This window comes from Oncorhynchus mykiss, chromosome 1, assembly GCF_057628025.1.
Source record: "Oncorhynchus mykiss isolate SJ-2025 chromosome 1, ASM5762802v1, whole genome shotgun sequence".
NCBI lineage: Eukaryota > Metazoa > Chordata > Actinopteri > Salmoniformes > Salmonidae > Oncorhynchus > Oncorhynchus mykiss.
Window position 1 is genome coordinate 20,904,591 of NC_143022.1, and position 23,479 is coordinate 20,928,069.

The window sequence follows — 23,479 nt, forward strand, 5'->3', positions numbered from 1 at the left end:
AAATTGGCGGTGGGGACTATTTCTGTTTTGTTGCACAAACGAGTAAAAATAACTCCCCCTAGAGGTAGTAACATTTATTTGTCCAGCCATAACGCGCATGTCTACCGCTGAGTGTTGTGGGTGTCAGTAAGGAAGTAAAATGGCGGACCTGGCAAACGAAGGTAAGGAATCGCTCAGGGAGAAAGATAAACAAATCTAATGAATGAACCACAATAGCGAGTGAATGTTGCCCAGACAGCTTCGGGACTGTCAGCAGATGTGCAGGGAATGCTCCGTTGTGTTAGCAGCTCGATGTGGAGGCAGCAGTTTGACTAAACATTAGCTTACGTTAGATCCCCGGCCTTTGCTGGCTATATTTTACAGGGATGTGGAGTGGGGGGCGGCGGTCCGAACCGTGTGGCACAACCGGGGGAGGGGAGGGGCAGTTAACTTTTTGAAAATATCACATTTTTAAAGAACTAGCTAACATAAGCTACCTACCAATATGTCAGCGTGTTTTTGTAGTTAGTTAACTAGACAAGAAAAGCAAACTAATTAAATACTCACGAACAATAGAAATCACATCTGGGTCACATGTGGGAAACACCGGGTGGAATTTGTCTCCTCGGAATAGCCTTTTAAAACCTCCCACCATCTCCATGTTGCTTGATCTACTATGTTCAGAAACTAGCTAATGGCAAAACGCAGGTAACAATGGCTTTGTCCGACCGTAGCTAGTGTTTTGCATGGCGGTGCTGCTTACAGACAGAAGTTCAGAACTAGGTCCTTCTTGTTCTTGCTCATTGCCGGAGGTTACAAGTCACAGGTGTCTGACCCATTGTAACGTTAGGCCCTACAGACTACATGTTCGAAATTCAAAGCGTAATAAATGTACTGTACTAGCCTAGTGACATAACAGGATTAGCAACGTGCTACACTAGCTATATGGATTTGAATGACTTTTATATATATAGGATCAAGTCAATCCATTTTATGTAGCTAACAATGCAACCCTGTCTCAGAGCATTTTGTATTATTCTGTACATATCTCAGAGCTTTAGTATATGTTAGGTTTTGCTTGGTATGTATTAATTTGTGGATGTGCATCACCCATTCGTATGATATGAATTACAAATCTTATATGTTAAGAATTTGCAAAATGTATGATATGTTATGAATTACATTTACATTTTTACATTTGAATCGTTTAGCAGACACTTATCCAGAGCGGCTTACAGTAGTGGGTGCAATAATTTTCATATTTGTTCGTACTAGGTGGCTAACGTTAGCTGGGTTCGGTCATCTAAAAGTGTTACGGTTAGGGGAAGGGTTAGCTAAATGCTAAGTAGATGCTAAAAGTAGTTCATAAAATGCTAATGTTGTCTGTGGTGAGATTCGAACTCGCAACCTAGACATTCGCGTCATACGCCCACTCCGCACCCAACTTTCGTTCTTGCCTTAAGTAACCGTCTGTCTTATGTAACTGTACCAAACGTAACATATCATACTAATTTGAGCCTCTTTGATTTACGTTTACTATGTTACGTCTAGTCTGAGACCAGGCTGAGCGATGATGCCAAATTTGAACAATTATCCCAATGTGAATAGATATCTTGTTGATCAGGGCCAGTATTGAAAAGTATCTATCGCTTGAATGTGCAATCTACTCAGCTGCACATAATGCCTCGATCAGACGAACAGTGTCATTGCGTTTTGGTACACCAGCAAGCAGTACATTCATTTCCAATGGAACGCTGCATTTGCCTTGCAGCATTCTGTTGCAAAAGCAGTGCATTTTGTGTGTCGTTTGCATCAAACTGTAAGTGTAGACTTGACAGAAATGGTAGCAAAAGGCGATTGTTGAATTTTGTTGCACACAAATCCAGTAATACTTTTGGACTACATGGATGAGCTAGACACTGCAAAATGTATTACTCGGCATTGATGCCATGACACTGTCGGTCTTTATTATACATTTTATCTTAATTGTTTTGCACTGACTGCCTTGCACTGGCTCTATGCACACTCACACATACTACACTGACACTCCAACACACTCCTTACACTCACACACACAAAACACACGTGCGTGTTGACCCCACACACACTCAAACAGGGTGTTTCTCAAAATGCATACTACCATGCTCCGAGCATGAGAGGGTGGGAGTATGAGTCCAAATCAAAGTATGCGAAATGGAGCATGTTTGTACATATTTTGAAGATTGAATTGATGCAACCTTCAATGGAAATTATGCAAAGAAATATGACACAACCATGTAAAAATTACCAACATTTTCTTGAAATCAATGGCAGCCATTATTTCAGCTGAAGCGAGAGAAAATACACACTGACTTCGGAATGGAATTCTGCCTATTCACATCTTATATGTTGCCTGACTACAATATTGTATCTTAATATGTTAATAAATACATGCTGTGTTAATTTTGGCATGGTTACCTGCCTACAATACCCACTGTAGTGTGCGTAGGTCGTAAACCAACATTAAGTCAATAGAGCTAACTGGTCTAGCTACTAGTGTTAGCTAGCCAGATAGCCACGTATAATTGTTAGCTAGCTAACCAAAAATGGACATCTACCTTTGATAACATTGGTTTTTAGGTCATTATTGACTAGCTAGCTAGATTACAACTTCCATACAGTAACAGTCAAAACAAATCAAAATATATGCTATAGATTCTTCAAAGTAGCCACCCTTTGCCTTGATGACAGCTTTGTACACTCTTGGCATTCTCTCAACCAGCTTCACCTGGAATGCCTTTCCAACAGTCTTGAAGGAGTTCCCACATATGCTGAGCACTTGTTGGCTGCTTTTCCTTTACTCTGCAATCGAACTCATCCCAAACCATCTCATTTGGGTTGAGGTCAGGTGATTGTGGAGGCCAGGTCATCTGATGCAGCACTCCATCACTCTCCTTGATCAAATAGCCCTTACCCAGCCTGGGGGTGTGTATTGTGTCATTTTCCTGTTGAAAAACGGTCCAACTTAGCGCAAACCAGATGGGATGGCATATCGCTGCAGAATGCTGTGGTAGCCATGCTGGTTAAGTGTGCCTTGAATTCTAAATAAATCACTGACAGTGTCACCAGCAAAGCACCATCACACCACCTCTTCCATGCTTCATGGTGGGAACCACATATGCGGAGATCATCCGTTCACCTACACAAAGACACAATGATTGGAACCAAAAATATAAAGTTTCGACTCATCAGACCAAAGGACAGATTTCCACCGGTCTAATGCCCATTGCTCGTGTTTCCTGGCCCAAGCAAGTCTCTTCTTTATTATTGGTGTCCTTTAGTAGTGGTTACTTTGCAGCAATTCGACCGTGAAGGCCTGATTCACGCTTTCCCCTCTGAACAGTTGATGTTGAGATATGTCTGTTATTTGAACTCTGAAGCATTTATTTGGGCTGCAAGCTCAGGCTGGTAACTCTAATGAACTTATCCTCTGCAGCAGAGGTAACTCTGGGTCTTCCTTTCCTGTGGTGGTCCTCATGAGAGCCAGTTTCATCATTGCACTTGATGGTTTTTGCGACTGCACTTGAAGAAACTTTCAAAGTTCCTGAAATTGTCCGCATTGACTGACCTTCATGTGTTTCTCTTTGCTTATTTGAGCTGTTCTTGCCATAATATGGACTTAGCGCTATTTGGTAAAATACCATCTTCTGTATATTACCCCTAACTTGTCACAACACAACTGATTGTCGCAACGGCTCAAATGCATTAAGAAGGAAAGAAATTCCACAAATTAACATTCCAGGTGACTACCTCATGAAGCTGGTTGAGAGTAGAGGTCGACCGATTAATCGGAATAGCCGACTAATTAGGGCCAATTTCAAGTTTTCATAACAATCGGAAATCGGTATGTTTGGGCACCGATTTGACCTTTTATTTAACTAGGCAAGTCAGTTTAAGAAACATTTTCTACATATTTTCAATGACGGCCTAGGAACAGTGGGTTAACTGCCTTGTTCAGGGGTAGAACGACACATTTTCACCTTGTCCGCTCGGGGGTCCAATCTTGCAACCTTACAGCTAACTAGTCCAACGCTCTAACCACCTGCCTCTTATTGCACTCCACAAGGAGCCTGCCTGTTACGCGAATGCCGTAGAAGCCAATGTAAGTTGCTAGCTATCATTAAACTTATCTTATAAAAAGCAATCAATCAATCATAATTACTGGTTATAACTACACATGGTTGATGATATTACTAGTTTATCCAGCGTGTCCTGTATTGCATTTAATCAATGCAACGCTGGGGGATGATTTAACAAAAGCGTATTTGCGAAAAAAGCACAATCGTTGGACGACTGTACCTAACCATAAACACCAATGCCAATCAATACACTAACTCAAACGTTAGCTTTTTTACATGGCACATATTGCACGTATACTTCTCCAACACTTAGTTTTTGCATTATTTAAACCAAATTGAACATGTTTCATTATTTATTTGAGGCTAAATTGATTTTATTGATGTATTAAAATAAGTGTTGATTTAGTATTGTTGTAATTGTCATTATTACAAATATATGTATTTTTTAAATCGGACGATTAATCGGTATAGGCCTTTTTTGGTCCTCCAATAATCGGCATCGGCGTTGAAAAATCATAATCGGTCGACCTCTAGTTGAGAGAATGCCAAGAGTGTGCAAAGCTGTCATCAAGGCAAAGGTTGGCTACTTTGAAGAATCTCACATTTTAAATATATTTAGATTTAACACTTTTTTTGTGTTATTTCATAGTTTTGATGTCTTCACTATTATTCTACAATGTAGTAAATAGTAAAAATAAAGAAAAACCCTTGAATGAGTACGTGCGGGTACTGTATATCTAGCTGATTTTATGAGGTAAAACATTTCCTTTGTGTATATTTTGTTTTGTCTCTATTGTGTCATTGTCCTGGCTGGAAGAAGGTTCAGTGAATGTGGAGATACAGCGTGAGGTAATACATTTGAGAAGCACTCCCACTACTGTAATGTTTTATGCGTTCTTCACACTCTCGTCCTCACAAAAACGTACCCGAGAATGTCCTCGGAGTATGCACTTGGAGCATGAGTGTGGAGTACGGTAGTATCATATTGAGAAACACCCATCGACACACGTTCACACTTCACATACGCTGCTGCTACTCTGTTTATTATATGTCCTGATTGCCTAGTGACTTGTACCCCTACCCACATGTACATACTGTACTACCTCTACTACCTCTACTACCTCGTACCCCTGCACCTTGACTTGGTACTCCTTTTCTCTTGCCTCGATATTGTTTTTGTGTCACAATTACATTTTTTCTTTAGAAATATTTGTCTGATTTTTTTTAACCTTGCATTGTTGAGAAAAGGCTCGTAAGTAAGCATTGCACTGTAAAGTCTACACCTGTTATATTCAGCACATGTGACCAATAAAAATCTATTTTTATTTGATCTAGGCATAAGAGCACAGCCACCGGAAGTCCGAACTTTCAACTGGCTCTCTACTCTGTATTTCTTTCTGATTTCACCATCAAAAAAATACTACGACTTGTTTTAACACTTCTCTTCAGTGCATGCTCGTTCATTCAAATGTGTGAGATTTAAGATGTGAAATTGAAGGTCGTATGGCTAGCTTCAAAATAAGAGGCTTAAACAGTAGGCCCTATGTGAATAGCTAGAAGACTAATGAGATTAATACCTATAGCCACTATTTGCTCCAGAATGTCACAGTGTTTCTCTGGAGTTAGTCTATTTGACAGCTGCTCCATTGACAGACACTGGAACTCCCATTCCATTTTGTGAAACCCTCTCACTTTTCTTCTGTGGCCTGGATTCCTTTCTCATTTCGTCAGATGCACGAGGTCATAGGAGACGTGTTTGCTATTTGAATCTGCGACAGTCATTGGACGAAGCCTATCACACACATCATTCATTTCTATCAGTTTCTAATTTCAATCAAATGAGAAGAATAGTCAGGTGTTTGGTCTCGACAACTTGTTCCCCTTGCTGAAACTCATCTTATTTTCCTTCTGTTCTTAGCAGGAAGAATGTGTGATGTTCAGTTTGTGATGGTTAGAGCCAGAGGTAGGGATCAAAATTGACAGCATGGACAAGGACAAGGGTGAGTGGAGATGGGTGAGGCCTTTATGCTCAGTGGGTAGGGGACCCAGAAGCAAAACCAGGTTGCACTCGATCTTACTTTAATGAGATTTAATGAGAATGTTTTGGTCCGAGGTGGATCTTTGTACGTTTTTTCCAAATAATTTTGCCTTGTTAAACATAGTTTAGGTGCAATATTGTGCAGGCCTTTTATCTTGTCCAACACCCGAGTTCCGGTGATGTGAGCAAGTGTCACCTCACTGATTTCTAGATAAGTTATTCTCTCATGGTAAAGAGCTGAGGCTATATGCTGCATGAAGTAGATTAGGTTATACTGAACAAAAATATAAACGCAACAATTAAATGTATTTTACTGTGTTAGAGTTCATATGAGGAATTCAGTCAATTGAAATAAATTCATTAGGCCACAATGTATGGATTTCACATGACTGAGAATACAGATATGCATCTGTTGGTCACAGATACCTTTAATAAAAATGAGCCTCAGGATCTCGTCACAGTATTTTTGTGGTTTGAAATTTCCATCAATAAAATGCAATTGTGTTTGTTGTCCTTAGCTTATGCCTGCTCATACCATAACCCCACTGCCACCATGGGGCAGGTTGGCATCAGCAAACCCACACAACGCATACATGTGGTCTGCGGTTGTGATGCCGTTTGGGCATACTGCCAAATTCTCTAAAACTATGTTGGAGGTGGCTTATGTTATTGAAATTAACATTCAATTCTCTGGCAACAGATCTGGTGGACATTCCTGCTTGAGACATCTGTGGCATTGTGTTGTGTGACAAAGCTGCACATTTTAGAGTGGCCTTTTAGTGTCCCCAGCACACAGTGCACCTGTGTAGTGATCATGCAGTTTAATAAGCTTCTTTATATGCCACACCTGTCAGATGGATGGATTATCTTGGAAAAGGAGAAATGCTCACTAACAGGGATGTGTGCAACATGTGAGAGAAATAAGCTTTTTGTGCATATGGAACATTTCTGGGATCTTTTTTTTCTGCTCATGAAACATGGGACCAACACTTTACACGTTGTGTTTCTATTTTTGTTCAGTGTACAGTACGTTGTATTTTAACAACAGACATTCATATGAACACACTGAAATAACTAGCCTAGTCAGAAAGGCTGTAGAGTACATTTCAACAGGCTAAATATAGACTAGAGTGTGAAGGATATATCAAGTTTAACCCAGCATTGTGACACATTTTTATTAAATCAAGGATGTGCAGTTTGTTTTATCCACTTCATTAATATGATCAAGTAAAAATGCCATCAAGTTTATTTTGTGACGAAGCAAATCCATTGTGTCCTTTTGGTTTTCATAAAAAGGGGAATGTTTCATTGCCATATCACAGATAATAGCACTAGTGTGGTTGCCCTCAATGTAATTATGCAAAAGTTCTCGTCAAAGGCCTTGCAGTGTGCATCCACCATGCATGTTTCAGACCTGGAGGGCAAATGAGCCATCACAAAGCCTTTTGCCTCAGCCGGGGACGAATAACCACACAAACCGGCAAGCTAAAACACACACACACACACACACACACACATGCATATTGATGCCACACACAGACACTTTCACATTCTTCATACACACAGTTGCTATTCTGTTTATTATCTATCCTAATTGCCTAGTCACTTTTACCCCTAACTACATGTACATATGACCTCAACTACCTCATACCCCTGCACATTGACTCGGTCGCAGTACTCCTCGTTTTTTAAATTTAATTGTTGCTAATTTTCTTAATTTTGAACTCTGCATTGTTGCTCATAAGTAAGCATTTCACAGTAAAGTTTACACCTGTTGTATTTGGCCCATATGACAAATATAATTAGATTTGATTTACTAGGCCTACATATTGAAAAGCTATCTTTTTTTTGGTTGGAACCAAAAATCTCAAATTTGGACTCATCAGACCAAAGGACAGATTTCCACTGGTCTAATGTCCATTGCTCGTGTTTCATGGCATAAGCAAGTCTCATCTTCTTATTGGTTTCCTTTAGTAGTGGTTTCTTTGCAGAAAATTGACCATGAAGGCCTGATTCACACAGTCTCCTCTGAACAGTTGATGTTGAGATCTGTCTGTTACTTGAACTCTGTGAAGCATTTATTTGGGCTGCAATTTCTGAGGCTGGTAACACTAATGAACTTATCCTCTGCAGCAGAGGTAACTCTGGGTCTTTCCTGTGGCGGTCCTCATGAGAGCCAGTTTCATCATAGCACTTGATGGGTTTTGCGACTGCACTTGAAGAAACTTTCAAAGTTCTTGAAATTTGCTGGATTGACTGACCTTCATGTCTTAAAGTAATGATGGAATGTTGTTTCTTTTTGCTTATTTGAGCTGTTCTTTCCATAATATGGACTTGTTTGGTAAAATATGACCATCTTCTGACTGGTACTGTATCTGCTTAATATCAGCTTTTACTGTTCAGTGTCAGTAGCTAGGCACATCTGCCTTCTCAGCCTTCTAAATCAGGCTTTGATGCCCTTTCTGTTCTGCATTTTCACGTACCGTGACCATCTCACCTTCACCATAGTTCAACAGCTTTCTTTCTGTAATTTTATTGTCTTTAAATGGGTGCTTTCCTCCTTTATACACATTACTGATTTATCATTTCAACAAAATTACATTGAACCGCTATGGAATAGACATTGAATTGTCGTCTGCCCAGTGGGTAGAGCCTCCTCAATTAAGTTATGACTTGAGTTCTAATTATAGCTTGGGGAAAAGATTTACTAGGTCCTGGCTGAGGTTCTATCAAAAGCTTTGTGGGCACTGACCTTGACAGGGGAGTCCACTTACACTGACCTGGATGCCTGAACCCTGAGGTGTATTGTGTTATGGGGAAGGTGAAGTAAGTGCACAGTTGAACAAAACTTGTCATGGTTTCACTTTGGCCTAACCTGCGTGTCTTTGTCAGCTCTGTAGAATTCTACTGGTAATATTTGTAGTCTAGAAATGCAGACAAGGCTCATAGTAGGAGAGGTGTTTTTATAGACAAAGTGAAGAGACATCCATCATAAAGCTTTTGCCCAAAGATGTGCAAAATGAGATCTCCAACAGTGACACATCTGATTTCTCTTACAGAGAAGCATGCCATAGCCCCACCAGTGTTTGTGTTCCAGAAAGATACAGCTCAGAAGGTGAGAAACACTCTTTTCATACCTCTTCTGAAAATGTAAACAGTGTGACGGCATGCTATGGAGCGGACTTGTCTTCACACTAACTGGATAATTTCTTCTGTTTCCTCTGTCTGAATGTCTGTTATGTTCTTCCTATCTTTCTTCCTCTATCTCCATCTTTCTCTGTCAAACCCTTAACAGAGATCAGTAGAAGGGTCTAGTGCGGAGGATGGAGAAGGTAAGGATGAGGAGGGTAACCAAGCAAGTTCTGGTAATTTGGAAAATTGAAAATGTCTGTCTTATATTTTGCACTGAACAAAAATATAAACGCATCAATTTCAAACATTTTACTGCGTTACAGTTCATATAATGAAATCAGTCAATTTAAATTAATTCATTAAGATCTAATCTATGGATTTCACATGACTGGGAATCTAGATATGCATCTGTTGGTCACAGATACCTTTTAAAAAAGGTAGGGGTGTGGATCAGAAAACCAGTCAGTATCTGGTGTGACCACCATCTGCCTTATGCAGCGTTACACATCTCCTTCGCATAGAGTTGATAAGGCTGTTGATTGTGGCCTGTGGAATGTTGTCCCACTCCTCTTCAATGGCTGTGCGAAGTTGCTGGACATTGGCGGGAATTGGAACACGCTGTCATACACATTGATCCAGAGCATCTCTAACATGCTCAATGGGTGACCGTCTGGTGAGTATGTAGGCAATGGAAGAACTGGGAAATATTCATCTTCCAGGAATGGCGTACAGATCCTTGCGACATGGGGCCGTGCATTATCATGCGGTGATGGCGGCGGATGAATGGCGCCGAAATAGGTCTCAGGATCTCATCACGGTGCATTTAAATTGCCATCGATTAAATGCAATTGTGTTCGTTGTCTGTTGCTCTTGCCTGCCCATACCATAATCCCACCGCCACCACGGGGCACTCTGTTCACAACGTTGACATCAGCAAACAGCTCGCCTACACGACGCCATACACGTTGCCTGCCATCTGCCCGGTATAGTTGATACCGGGATTCATCTGTGTGAGGAGTGTACTTCTCCAGCGTGCCAGTAGCCATCAAAGGTGAGCATTTGCCCACAGAAGTCGGTTACAATGCCGAAAGGCAGTCAGGTCTAGACCTTGGCGAGGATGACGAGCACGCAGATTAGTTTCCCTGAGATGGTTTCTGACAGTTTGTGCAGAAATTCTTCAGTTATGTAAAACAATAGTTTCATCAGCTGTTAGGGTAGCTGGTCTCAGATGATCCCTCAGTTGAAGAAGTCGGATGTGGAGGTCCTGGGCTGGTGGGGTTACACGGGGTCTGGGGTTCTGAGGCCGGTTGGACGTACTGCCAAATTCTCTAAAACAACATTGTGGTAGAGAATTGAACATGATATTTTCTGGCAACCGCTCTGGTGGACATTCATGCAGTCAGCATGCCAATTGCACGCTCCCTCAACTTCAGACATCTGTGGCAGTGTGGTGTGATGACTGCACATTTTGAGTGGCCTTTTTTCCCCAGTACAAGGTGCACCTGTGTAATGATCATGCTGTTTTATCAGCTTCTTGTTATACCGCACCTGTCAGGTGGATGGAATATATTGGCAAAGTAGAAATGCTCACTAATAGGAATGTAAACAGTTGGTGACTAAAATGGGTATATATATTTGTGCACAAAATTTGAGATCAATATTTGCGTGCGTATGGAACATTTCTGGGATCTTTTATTTCAGCTCACAAAACAAGGGACCAACACTTTACAGTTTAAGTCGGAAGTTTACATACACTTAGGTTGGAGCCATTAAAACTTGTTTTTCAACCACTCCACAAATTTTTTGTTAATTAACAAACTGTAGTTTTGGCAAGTCGGTTAGGACCTCTACTTTGTGCATGACACAAGTAATTTGTCCAACAATTGTTTGCAGATAATTCACTGTATCACAATTCCAGTTGGTCAGAAGTTTACATACACTTAAGTTGACTGTGCCACGAAACAGCTTGGAAAATTCCATAAAATAATGTCATGGCTTTAGAAGCTTCTGAAAGGCTAATTTACATAATTTTAGTCAATTGGAGGTGTACCTGTGGATTAGAGGTCGACCGATTATGATTTTTCAACGCTGATACCGATATAGATCATTGGAGGACCAAAAAAGCCGATACCGATTAATCGGACGATTTAAAAAAATAAAGGTTTTAATTTGTACAACAATTACAACAATACTGAATGAACACTTATTTTAACTTAATATAATACATCAATAAATTCAATTTATTTTCAAATAAATAATGAAACATGTTCAATTTGGTTTTAATAATGCAAAAACAAAGTGTTGGAGAAGAAAGTAAAAGTGCAATATGTGCCATGTAAGAAAGCTAACGTTTAAATTCCTTGCTCAGAAAATGAGAACATATGAAAGCTGGTGGTTCCTTTTAACAACATGAGTCTTCAATATTCCCAGGTAAGAAGTTTTAGGGTGTAGTTATTATAGGAATTATAGGACTATTTCCCTCTATACCATTTGTATTTCATTAACCTTTCACTATTGGATGTTCTTATAGGCACTTTAGTATTGCCAGTGTAACAGTATAGCTTCCGTCCCTCTCCTCGCTCCTCTCTGGGCTCGAACCAGGAACACAACGACAACAGCCACCCTCGAAAGCAGCGTTACCCATGCAGAGCAAGGGGAACAACCACTCCAAGTCTCAGAGCGAGTGACGTTTGAAACGCTATTAGCGTGCACCCCACTAACTAGCTAGCCATTTCACATCAGTTACACCAGCCTCATCTCGGGAGTTGATAGGCTTGAAGTCATAAACAGCGCAATGCTTGCCGCACAGCAAAGAGCTGCTGGCAAAACACACGGAAGTGTTGTTTGAATGAATGCTCACGAACCTGCTGCTGCCTACCACCACCCAGTCAGATTCTTGTATGCTTGTATGCTCAGTCAGATTATATGCAGGACACGCTAGATAAACTAGTAATATCATCAACCATGTGTAGTTAACTAGTGATTATGATCGATTGATTGTTTTTTATAAGATAAGTTTAATGCTAGCTAGCAACTTACCTTGGCTTACTGCATTCGCGTAACAGGCAGTCTCCTTGTGGAGTGCAAGGAGAGGCAGGTGGTTATAGCGTTGAACTACTTAACTGTAAGGTTGCAAGATTGTATCCCCCGAGCTTACAAGGTGAAAATCTGTCGTTCTGCCCCTGAACGAGGCAGTTAACCCACCGTTCCTAGTCCGTCATTGAAAATAAGAATGTGTTCTTAACTGACTTGCCTAGTTAAATAAAGATTAAATAAAAAAATTGGCCAAATCCGTGTCCAAAAATACCAATTTCCGATTGTTATGAAAACTTGAAATCGGCCCTAATTAATCGGCCATTCCGATTATTCGGTCGACCTCTCCTGTGGATGTATTTCAAGGCCTACCTTCAAACTCAGTGCCTCTTTGCTTGACATCATGGGAAAATCAAAAGAAATCAGCCAATACCTCAGAAACAAAAATCGTAGACCTCCACAAGTCAGGTTCATCCTTGGGAGCAATTTCCAAATGCCTGACGGTACCACGTTCATCTGTACAAACAATAGTACGCAAGTATAAACACCATGGGAACCCACAGCCGTCATACCGCTCAGAGACGCGTTCTGTCTCCTAGAGATGAACGTACTTTGGTGTGAAAAGTGCAAATCAATACCAGAACAACAGCAAAGGATCTTATGAAGATGCTGGAGGAAACCGGTATCTATATCCACAGTAAAGTCCTATATCGACATAACCAGAAAGGCCGTTCAGCAAGGAAGAAGCCACTGCTCCAAAACCGCCATAAAAAAGCCAGACTATTGTTTGCAACTGCAGATGGGGACAAAGATCATACTTTTTGGAGAAATGTCCTCTGGTCTGTTGAAACAAAAATAGAACTGTTTGGCCATAATGACCATCGTTATGTTTGGAGGAAAAGGGGGGAGGCTTGCAAGCCAAAGACCACCATCCCAACCGTGAAGCACGGGGGTGGCAGCATCATGTTGTGGGGGTGCTTTGCTGCAGGAGGAACTGGTGCACTTCACAAAATAGATGGTTCATGAGGAGGGAAATTATGTGGATATATTGAAGCAACATCTCAAGACATCAGTCAAGTTAAAGCTTGGTCGCAAATGGGTCTTCGAAATGGACAACGACCCCAAGCATACTTCCAAAGTTGTGGGAAAATGGTTTAAAAGGACAACAATGTCAAGGTATTGGAGTGGCCATCACAAAGCCCTGACCTCAACCCCATAGAAAATTTGTGGGCAGAACTGAAAAAGCATGTGCGAGCAAGAAGGCTACCCGTAACGTTTGACCCAAGTTAAATAATTGAAAGGGAATGCTACCAAATACTAATTGAGTGTATGTAAACTTCTTACCCACTGGGAATGTAATGAAAGAAATAAAAGCTGAAAGAAATAATTCTCTCTGCTATTATTCTGACATTTCACATTCTTAAAATAAAGTGGTGACCCTAACTGATCTAAGACAGGGAAGTTTTACTAGGATTAAATGTCAGGAATTGTGAAAAAGTGAGTTTAAATGTATTTGGCTGTGGTGTATGTAAACTTCCTACGTCAACTGTACATGTTGAGTATATTTTTGTTCAGTATAGTTACTTTGCTAATCTTTGCTCGTTCTGTCTCCTCCAGACTCTGATAAAGATGAGAGTAGTTACTGTCCCCCGGCCAAGAGGGAAAGGACATCGTCACTAACACAGTTCCCACCCGCACATTCAGGTAATGGTACATTTTGTTTAATTAAACGACTTTCCATAGTTTGTGGAGAAAGGGTGTGTACTCATGTTATTTATCTTTGTCTTATGCAGTTTCTAAGAACAATGTGTTCATGCCATCCAGTTTCTGTCAGTCCCCGACAGGAAATAATAATTCAGATTCAGAACCTGGTGAGTTATCTTAAGATCTCCTTTTCAACCTAGTTGATATTTGCATGATAAGGAAAACTACCCTTGAAGAATCAAATTTTTTAGAAACAAATTTCTGGCTTAGCTTCCAGTTATCCCATGTTCCCTCTCTCTTTCTCCTTCTTTCTCTGTTCTCATGTCAACAGAGGAGAAAACAGTTGGGTTTCGCCTGAAGCCTCCCACCCTGATCCATGGACAGGCTCCTAGTGCAGGTGGGTGCCCTCTCTCGAGTCAATGTCATGTTAGTTCCTAAGGCTTTATTGTCCATTTAAGGGACAAAGGAAATGGGTTTTGGGGGTCTAGTATACAGGCTCCGTAACAGGCATAAACACAATGTACAAAACATCACAATAAGAGTGCAAAAAGATGGCCCTTCTTTGTCTGGCTTTGGTCTGTCCAGAGCCTTATATTTAGTCCAAGTATAATGTGTTGCAGGTGTCCCGAGCCAGAAACCCAAGGAACTGCAGCGCAGTGTACTACGACCAGCAGTACTGCAGGCCCCTCTGGCCACCAAATCACTAACCCAAACCGGTAAGCACACTTTCAGGATGGATTAACCTTAGTCTTCAGATCCTCTCAAACAAACAGCTGTACTACTTTGTTCTGTTCTGCGATGGCCATTCTCCTTCAGCTTCCTTTCATCTCAATGTGCTTCGACAAAACATTCGTTGAAGGTGAAAGAAATCCAACCAGTCTCTTCTTGTGGTCCTGATAGGGTTGAACAGTGGTACAAATGGAGTGGACAGGTCATCAGAGGGTCTACCAGTTACCCAGAACAACACAGAGAAGTGTGATGACACGACCACGTCACAGGTAGGCTGAGAGGTGAAAGGGCGTCAAAAGTTTGGACACACCTACTCATTCAAGGGTTTTTGTTTATTTTTACTATTTTCTACATTGTAGAATAATAGTGAAGACATAAACTATGAAATAACACATATGGAATCATGTAGTAACCAAAAAAGTGTTAAACAAATTTTAGATTCTTCAAAGTAGCCAGCCTTTGCCTCGATGACAGCTTTGCACACTCTTGGCATCTCTCTCACCTGGAATGCTTTTCCAACAGTCTTGAAGGGGTTCCCACATATGCTGAGCACTTGTTGGCTGCTTTTCCTTCACTCTGCGGTCCAAATCATCCCAAACCATCTCATTTGGGTTGAGGTCGGATGATTGTGGAGGCCAGGTAATCTGATGCAGCACTCCATCACTCACCTTCTTGGTGAAATAGCCCTTACACAGCCATGAAAAATAAATGATAGTCCCACCAAGCACAAACCAGATTGCATGGCATATCGCTGCAGTATGCTGTGGTAGCCATGCTGGTTAAGTGTGTCTTGAAAGCTAAATAAATCACTGATAGTGTCACCATTGCTCGTGTTTCTTGGCCCAAGCAAGTCTCTTCTTATTATTGGTGTCCTTTAGTAGCAGCAAATCGACCACGAAGGACTGATTCAAGCAGTCTCATCTGAACAGTTAATGTTGAGATGTGTCTGTTACTTGCGACTGCACCTGAATAAACTTTCAAAGTTCTTGAAATTTGCTGGATTGACTGACCTTCATATCTTAAAGTAATGATGGACTGTCATTTCTCTTTGCTTATTTGAGCTGTTCTTGCCATAACATGGAATTGGTCTTTTACCAAATAGGGCTATCTTCTGTATACCACCCCTACCTTGTCACAACACAACTGATTGTCTCAAATGCATTACGATCCCACAAATTCACTTTTAACAAGAATCTATAGCATATATTTTGATTTGTTTAATACTTTTTTTGGTTACTACATAATTCCATATGTGTTATTTCATAGTTTTGATGTCTTCACTATTACTCTACAATGTAGAAAATAGTAAAAATAAAGATAAATCTTTGAGTAGGTCTGTCCAAACTTTTGACAAGTACTGTATATAGTTATCAAGCGAGTTCATAACAACAAAAAACACAACAGGACAAGACACAAAGGCAGGTTTTATGCTTGAACATTCATTTTGGAATTTCCATGACTGTCTCTAGCTGCTTTAATCTTCTTTCAAGGAGAAGAAAAGCGAGAGGGATGAGAGCAGGACAGGAGGAGGGAAAACTGATCCTCCTGTGGAATACACATTTGTATTTGGCCAGAATGTCAGAGCCAAGCTGACCTTGAATAGTTAACTAAAGTGCATGTCATATGGAATACTTTTCAAAGATGTTGTGAAGTGCTCTGGGCTTTGCCTCATACCTGACAACAGCTCATTGGGTGTGTGGGTAAATCACAATATAGCAGCCTCTTGTGGCCTTGCAAGCTTTGTTACATTCTTTTGATCTGTTCCTTTGTTGTTATGTGTCTGATCCTTACCCTTTTCTCCATTGGTCTAGGTTGAGCAGAGCAGTGAACAGAAAGGCTCTACATCAGCAGAATCAGGGGAAACCAATTATTTCCTACAATACAGAAGCACTCCCAGGTTAGCCGTTTATGGATTCTGTCGACAATGGATATGATCAGTCATCTGTTTTATTAGGCTACTCTTTCATCTCCCCTATCTAAAATCCTTTCTCCTGTATGTTTCCCACCCAGCTTACAGAAGGCTGAGAACAAGGCTGATGACGGGGATAAGTTTGTGTTTGGACAGAACATGTCGGATCGTGTCCTGGTAAGACTTGCTCTTTGTGAGGCTAATCTAGTCATCTTTTATCACAGTTTTTTTTTCTACCATTTGTCCCTCTTCCAACTAATGATGGCATCCACAAAGTTGTGTTAAAGCATGTTGTATAACATCCTTGTTTTGCAGAGTCCGTTGAAATGTGAACAAGCAGCCGAGGGCAGCGGAGATCCCCCCACCGCCCCGCCCTGTGAGCTCCCGTCAAAAGACAGCAGCCCTGATAAAGGTGAGTAAATAAAGACCATACTGGATATGAAATTAATGTTAAGAGGCTTATGTAATGGCAATGCAATGAAGGAAACACCTGGCTTTTTTCAGGCCCCTACTATGTGACAGTGTTTGAATGCGGTTTTGGTTCTCTTGTTTACAGATAACAATGTGACAGGGTCTTTGGAGGAGTCGGCGGCGGCCTACACCAAAGCCACAGCCAAGAGGTGTTTGTTAGAGAAAGTAGAGGTCAGAACTGGAGAGGAGTCGGAGAGTAACGTTCTTCAGGTATGCAAGAGGTTTCCTACGTGTTAGGTGTTTAATTGCTTGATTTCAATGTCAGAGAATGTTTGTAGTTCACCATGAAAGTTAGCAATTGTTGATTGATAGTTTTGTGTTTACATGTCTCCTCAGACAGTTGGAAATAGGCTGAAATGGTCCATGGTCATTCTCTGACAGTGGCATGTTTTTTTTGTCACCTTAGGTCCAGTGCAAGTTATTTGTGTTTGACAAAGCCTCCCAGTCTTGGGTTGAGAGAGGCAGAGGACTGCTAAGGCTCAATGATATGGCTTCCACAGAGGAGGGATCGTTACAGTCCAGGCTGGGTACAGTCATTAGTCATGAATCAAATCATATCAACAATTTAGTTCATTTAAAAATCTCAATACACTTTACTGTCATGCCACACTGCCCTGGATTGTATCGTATGATTCTATGGAGTTGTTTTTGTACATCTGTCAAAATGCAACTCCCATTTGAAGGTATTACATTGGTTATTCTATACATTGTTTTCTGTGCTGTAGTGATGAGGACCCAGGGCAGTTTGCGTCTGATCCTCAACACCAAACTGTGGCCTCAAATGCAGACGGACAAGGCCAGCGAGAAGAGTGTCCGCATCACAGCCATGGACACTGAGGACCAGGGGGTCAAGGTCTTCCTCATATCGGTATGAGAAAGACCACATTAGTTATTACTAGAGATATATATTTAAGAGTGTTTGACCAACTTTTAGAATGTTTAATATTGTTATAATGATTTCAGTTACAAAGAATAGTTTAAATATTCCCCATGTAATGTTAATAGGGAACTAACATGGCTGCCATAGAATGTTGAAGTGTCATGTAAATGCATCAAAACGCAGAAACCGCATTGGCCCAACTCTCTAAATACATGGCTCTGGTTATTACATAGTAATGACACTGACAGTGGTAATAGATGTTGAGTATATCTAACACTTCCAGAACATCCAGTTTAGTGCTGATGTGTCATTTCTGTTCCAGGCAAGCTCTAAGGACACAGGGCAGCTGTATGCAGCGCTGCACCATCGTATTCTGGCCCTGCGGAGCCGCTCAGACCAAGAGCCAGAGCCCAGGGTCCCCATCCCAGATGGCCACATCCCTCATCCTCAGTCTAACGGGGAGGATAGTGATGAGGACGAACCGCTCACACCCACTGCCAACACTACAGGTAAACTATATAACCCCTTAGCCTAGCTGTTAACCCAACTTTTCCAATCACCACAAACTGATCTGAAGACCTCTTACTGTGATTGTTCAAAAAAGTGATCTAATGATATCCTGGACACAAACTAATGGTCCAAAACTGTTATCTGGAAGTGATCTGTGAAAAGTTGTCTGGTGGTCCAAGAATGTTATCTGGACATTCGCCCTAACGGTCCAACAAACATTTGAAGGTCCAAGTAAGTGACCTTCAACACCCTCGCTGATGGTTCAAGGAAGTGATCTGGGGGGTTCAAGGAAGTGATCTGGGGGGTTCAAGGAAGTGATCTGGGTGTCTTTGAATAGGACCCTTGCACTGTTTCCTTGGATGTTGTGAAGTGTCTTGGATTTCCCTTATTTCATGCAAGCAAAACTTATCTGTCCCATTCAAAAAGCCCAAGAATGTAATTTAAAACACTATTTGATTGGACTGCTCTGCTCAACCGATTGGACTATCACTCACCAGGCCTGTCTCTCCTCTCCCCAGAGGGTCCAGAGGCCCAGTCCTGCGGGACTGGCAGTGGGAGTGGGTCTTCATAGCACCTGCCCCCCTTCATCGGCTCACGCACTGCAGTCAGGACCACCTTACAGACCCCTCCATGGACACCTCAGGCCAGCATCTCCCCAGTGGTCTGAGGTCACAGTGGAGTGCCAGGAAGGATCCTATGCTGGTGTTACTAAGTTAACTCTGCAGTTCACACTCTGGATTCACAGTTTATCTGGGATGGATGGTCTTTTTTGTTTAGTATTTGTCTTCTTTTTTTTTTTTTACCTCTAGAACTGGATTTTGGGGGGAGTGGGGGGGGGGGGGGGGGGGGGGTGTTGTGAATTGGATGCTCATCATATTGATGAGTCTGAGGGAACGAGAAAGCAGTTTTCTTCTCTAGCTGATATAAGTACATTCTAAATAGTTTGCTGTTAAAAGTGGGACTTTAGCCACCTTGCAAAAGAACAGACCTCAGGCACTTCAGTGGGGCTTGTATTTTGTTCAGCGAGGTAAAGATTGAGTTGCCTAGCAAATATTTGTTTATAAAGTCTTTTTTTTATTTCACGGAGTTTTGTCATTGAAGAGTGTCTGAACTCTTACTTCAAGTTGTATTTTTCTAAGGCAAAATGCTTGCACACACTCTAGCTAGGATTAGTCCGTCAATACCACCTCTGGCCACTGTTAGTTTTTAGTCTGTCGTCCACATTGTCATTTATTTTTTTACCACAAATTGGTTGAATTTAAAATCCCTTGTGCAAACACCTGCTTTGATGTTCGTAGCCATAAAATATTTAATTAAATAGTGGGATTTACCTGTGTTCATGATTATTATTATTACTGGTACATTACGTTTTTATTGATAGTTAATATTATCGACTTTGCTTTTGAAATTCATGCGAAAATTAACTAATTCTGTAAATAAGAAAGCTTGTTGGATTTGATCATTTTACAACAGGTTTGCACCATGACCCCAAAGTTTACCCTGAATATAGCCGTTAGATTTGTTTGTTTCAAATATATAAACATTTTTTAGATAGGTCAGATAAATATATATGTTCTCAAATATATATATATATATATATATATATATGGAAGAAACCCTTTCTATGTTTGAGTGGTTTACAATTATGTAATTAGTTTTAAATAAGTTCCAATCACAAGGCTTTGTGTATAACATCCACGATCTCAGAATCATATAAGACCATTGCAACAACAACAAAATCCCTATTTTTTTCATGCGATCAGAAAGGCCCATATAATCACTTTTAGGTTAGGGTGTTGGCATTTGGTGTATCTAGCATGTCATTATTTGCATCTGTCCTAAACTTGTTTGACATCAAAACCCTACAAAATGCACATATACTCTCAGAACAGCGAATGCTGCCATTTTATTCAAAGAGCTATAGACATTGGAACAGGTGGTACTACGCACACAGGGTACAGTATTTTTCACCAATAGTCTGGTGCTGAGCCCTCTATTTATTCCTTTGTTAAATGGATGGCTCTGGTCTGGTGTATTTAAAACAAACAGCCCTTAAAGAGACGTAGATGAATAATGTCATATTTTCTTCAGTGAAGTGTAGTTCCTCTTGTTTTAAGCCTTTTTCTTCCTCATCGTTGGAATGAGTAATATTTCTAAGTTGTATTATAGCGTTCTACTTTTTCATTTACTACAAGCCTTTGATGTGAAAAAAATGTATTTTAACTAACAAAAAGTATACTAAGAAAAGTTTGAAACAAAAAAAAACAGGCAAGTAGACATATTATTGGTTAAAATGTATATATCCTGTAATGTATATTATTGAATAAGCAGCCTTTAAAGGAATAATCCACTCAAACTTTATTTAGGTAATTGTCATTTCACTGTTGATAATGAAACAAATTCCAAAATATAGTTTTTGAGTAGATTACTCCTTTTAAGTGTAAAAAAAAAGGACAACTTCTTATTTAGTACTCTTCTTCACTGCAGTCTATAGAAACCTCACCATGTAATGTGCTCTGTAAAATGGTGTTCTCTCCATTTTTCACATTCTGCTTGTGTAGCTACAAACAGGACTATTCCTAATGGCCCAGTTTTTAAAAAGTTATCTGGGTTTCGCCTATCAGATAAGAATAGAATGAATAGAACGGAAGTCCCCATTCAAGTCAATGTTTTGTCCATTCTATTCATTCTATTTCTATGCATTTAATACTATCCGATAGGTAAAATCTAGATAACTTAAAAAGAAACTGGGCCCTGGACATGAATGTATGGCAACTTGTCTCTATATAAAGGGCCAGGGGCCGACGTTCTTCAGCACTTTTCCTTCTCTGTGATATTTCTCCCATCAATATGAATTGTTTTAATGTTCGTAAATGCACATGAACTGGGGCTGTCCATTGAATAATTGGCAAAGGTGGTTGATAATGAAGTTTTGAATGTTGTTTACATTGGGGTCGTTGATGGTTATTTGTTGGGGAGTGACTGTAAGACCGATATACACTTTTGTTCATGTTATATTTTTGTTGCTGAAATTTCTGTCATGTCTGCTATAGTTCCCTTAAAACATCTACCTGTTTTTTTGTTGTTTTTTTGTTATGCCTAGCTGTTGTTGTTCCATAACCTGGTGCTATTTTGTTGCATTTCCTATCACTATACAAGTCAATGTTGATATTCTGTTAGATCGAGATCAAAACAGTCCATCTTTGAATGGAAGTTGAGTGAAGAGGATGTTATGATACCTAGTTGACATGGATGCGCCCTTGCTGCTATTGTACAAGAGCATCTGTCTCATACTGTATCTGTGACTGGAATATGTTTTCATAGGTACATGTCATCTGCATTGGCCTCTTAACATGCCATTAATTTCAATATATTAGGTGATAGTTTACAGTAGTGGTGATTGATCCAATACAACGCAGGTGTGTTCATAGAGTAGGAAATTGGGGAGAAAAAGGGGTAAAAAAAATATATATAAAATTAAAAGGAGGGCATTGTTGAAAGGAGACATGTAGCTATTCTAGTGCTCCTCAATGACAAGCATTTGTATCCTGATAGGTGTGGTTCCTCTCTAGATGTCTCCATTGGAAAGACACTCCCGACACTCCCGATCCCTTGAGTATCTCTGGGATCGGGAGTGTTCCATTAATAGTTGTTGGAATTGTCCGAAAAAAGCAGATTAATTTCAAACAGGCCCACTTACGAGGGAAAGGCTTACCACCTATCCTCTCTTTCCAATGGAGACATCTAGAGAGGAACCACACCTATCAGGATAAAGATGCTTGTCATTGAGGAGCACTAGAATAGCTACATGTCTCCTTTCAACAATGCCCTCCTTTTTATTTTATTTTATATATATATTTTTTTAGCCCTTTTTCTCCCTAATTTCGTGGTATCCAATTGTTGTAGTAGCTACTATCTTATCGCTACAACTCCCGTACGGGCTCAGGAGAGACGAAGGTTGAAAGTCATGTGTCCTCCGATACACAACCCAACCAGCCGCACCAATGTGTCGGAGGAAACACCATGCACCTGGCAAACCTTGGTTAGCGCGCACTGCGCCCGGCCCGCCACAGGAGTCGCTGGTGCGCGATGAGACAAGGACATCCCTACCGGCCAGACCCTCCCTAACCCGGGCGACGCTAGGCCAATTGTGCGTCACCCCACGGACCTCCCGGTCGCGGCCGGTTACAAAAGAGCCTGGGCGCGAACCCAGGGACTCTGATGGCACAGCTGGCGCTGTAGTACAGCGCCCTTAACCACTGTGCCACCCGGGAGGCCAACAACAATGTCCTCCTTAACCAGTAATTTTGATATCAGTCGCCCAATATGTGTGAAATAAGGGCAAAGAGGCTACAAAGTCATAGCAAATGTCCATTCAGGCAACACACAGGAGGAGATACTGTACCATTCACCCCTGTTGATGTGGGTATCACAGAAAGACTACTTGTATGGCTGTCAGAGCATCTACTAGCTGTAGTATATTATAAACCAATCTCTAATGCGTTCACTCAATGGAACGCCTCCTCTTTCTAATAACCCTAGTAGAGTGCCGTCAAATGTCGTTGACAGATTTGAGTCTTTTGGTCTAGGTTTTTCTTTGTTTTTTTCCCTTAAAAGGTTTTGAGGATATTAAAGAAGAAGGCAGTAAATCTCCCCCTCCCCTCCACCACCCTATAGATGTATAAGAGATGAGGGACCATGATTTGACTATGCTTAGATTGCTGATGGATTGAGCTGTAAACATTGGGCTGGAGTACCACAGCATTGCAGTGAGTCATTCTAGCGGTCTGGGCCTACTCAAGGGAGGCAAGGGAGCGTGTGGCATGGATTTCTGTTTATAACGCTGCTGTCTGTCAGCAAACCATAGAGGTCTGTCCATCCGTCCAAACAAACCACAGGGATACTTGGAGATCTGGGTCAGGACTCTCTTCCCCCAGTCCTAGGGATGGGCATCTTGGGACCTGGAGCACTGCAGG

At 40.9% G+C, this 23,479-nt stretch overlaps 1 protein-coding gene across 1 annotated transcript; it reads left to right on the top strand.

The window, feature by feature from the left end:
* The first annotated feature begins 101 nt into the window (after positions 1-101).
* Positions 102-21,579, top strand: LOC110503136 (ran-binding protein 3). Its single transcript, XM_021581489.3, has 16 exons — positions 102-161; positions 9,195-9,250; positions 9,431-9,467; positions 13,918-14,004; positions 14,094-14,171; positions 14,336-14,401; positions 14,625-14,720; positions 14,905-15,002; positions 16,545-16,630; positions 16,744-16,819; positions 16,958-17,054; positions 17,199-17,323; positions 17,520-17,640; positions 17,839-17,981; positions 18,316-18,502; positions 19,022-21,579. The coding sequence occupies exons 1-16, from the start codon at positions 140-142 to the stop codon at positions 19,072-19,074; spliced, it is 1,428 nt and encodes a 475-aa protein (XP_021437164.2). The 5' UTR covers positions 102-139; the 3' UTR covers positions 19,075-21,579.
* Positions 21,580-23,479: the final 1,900 nt, after the last annotated feature.

Coding starts and splice junctions, on each gene's coding strand:
- LOC110503136 (XM_021581489.3), top strand. CDS start 140: ATGGCGGACCTGGCAAACGAAG. Junction 9,468..13,917: donor TAGTGCGGAGGATGGAGAAG/GTAAGGATGAGG, acceptor TGTCTCCTCCAG/ACTCTGATAAAGATGAGAGT. Junction 18,503..19,021: donor ACCCACTGCCAACACTACAG/GTAAACTATATA, acceptor TCCTCTCCCCAG/AGGGTCCAGAGGCCCAGTCC.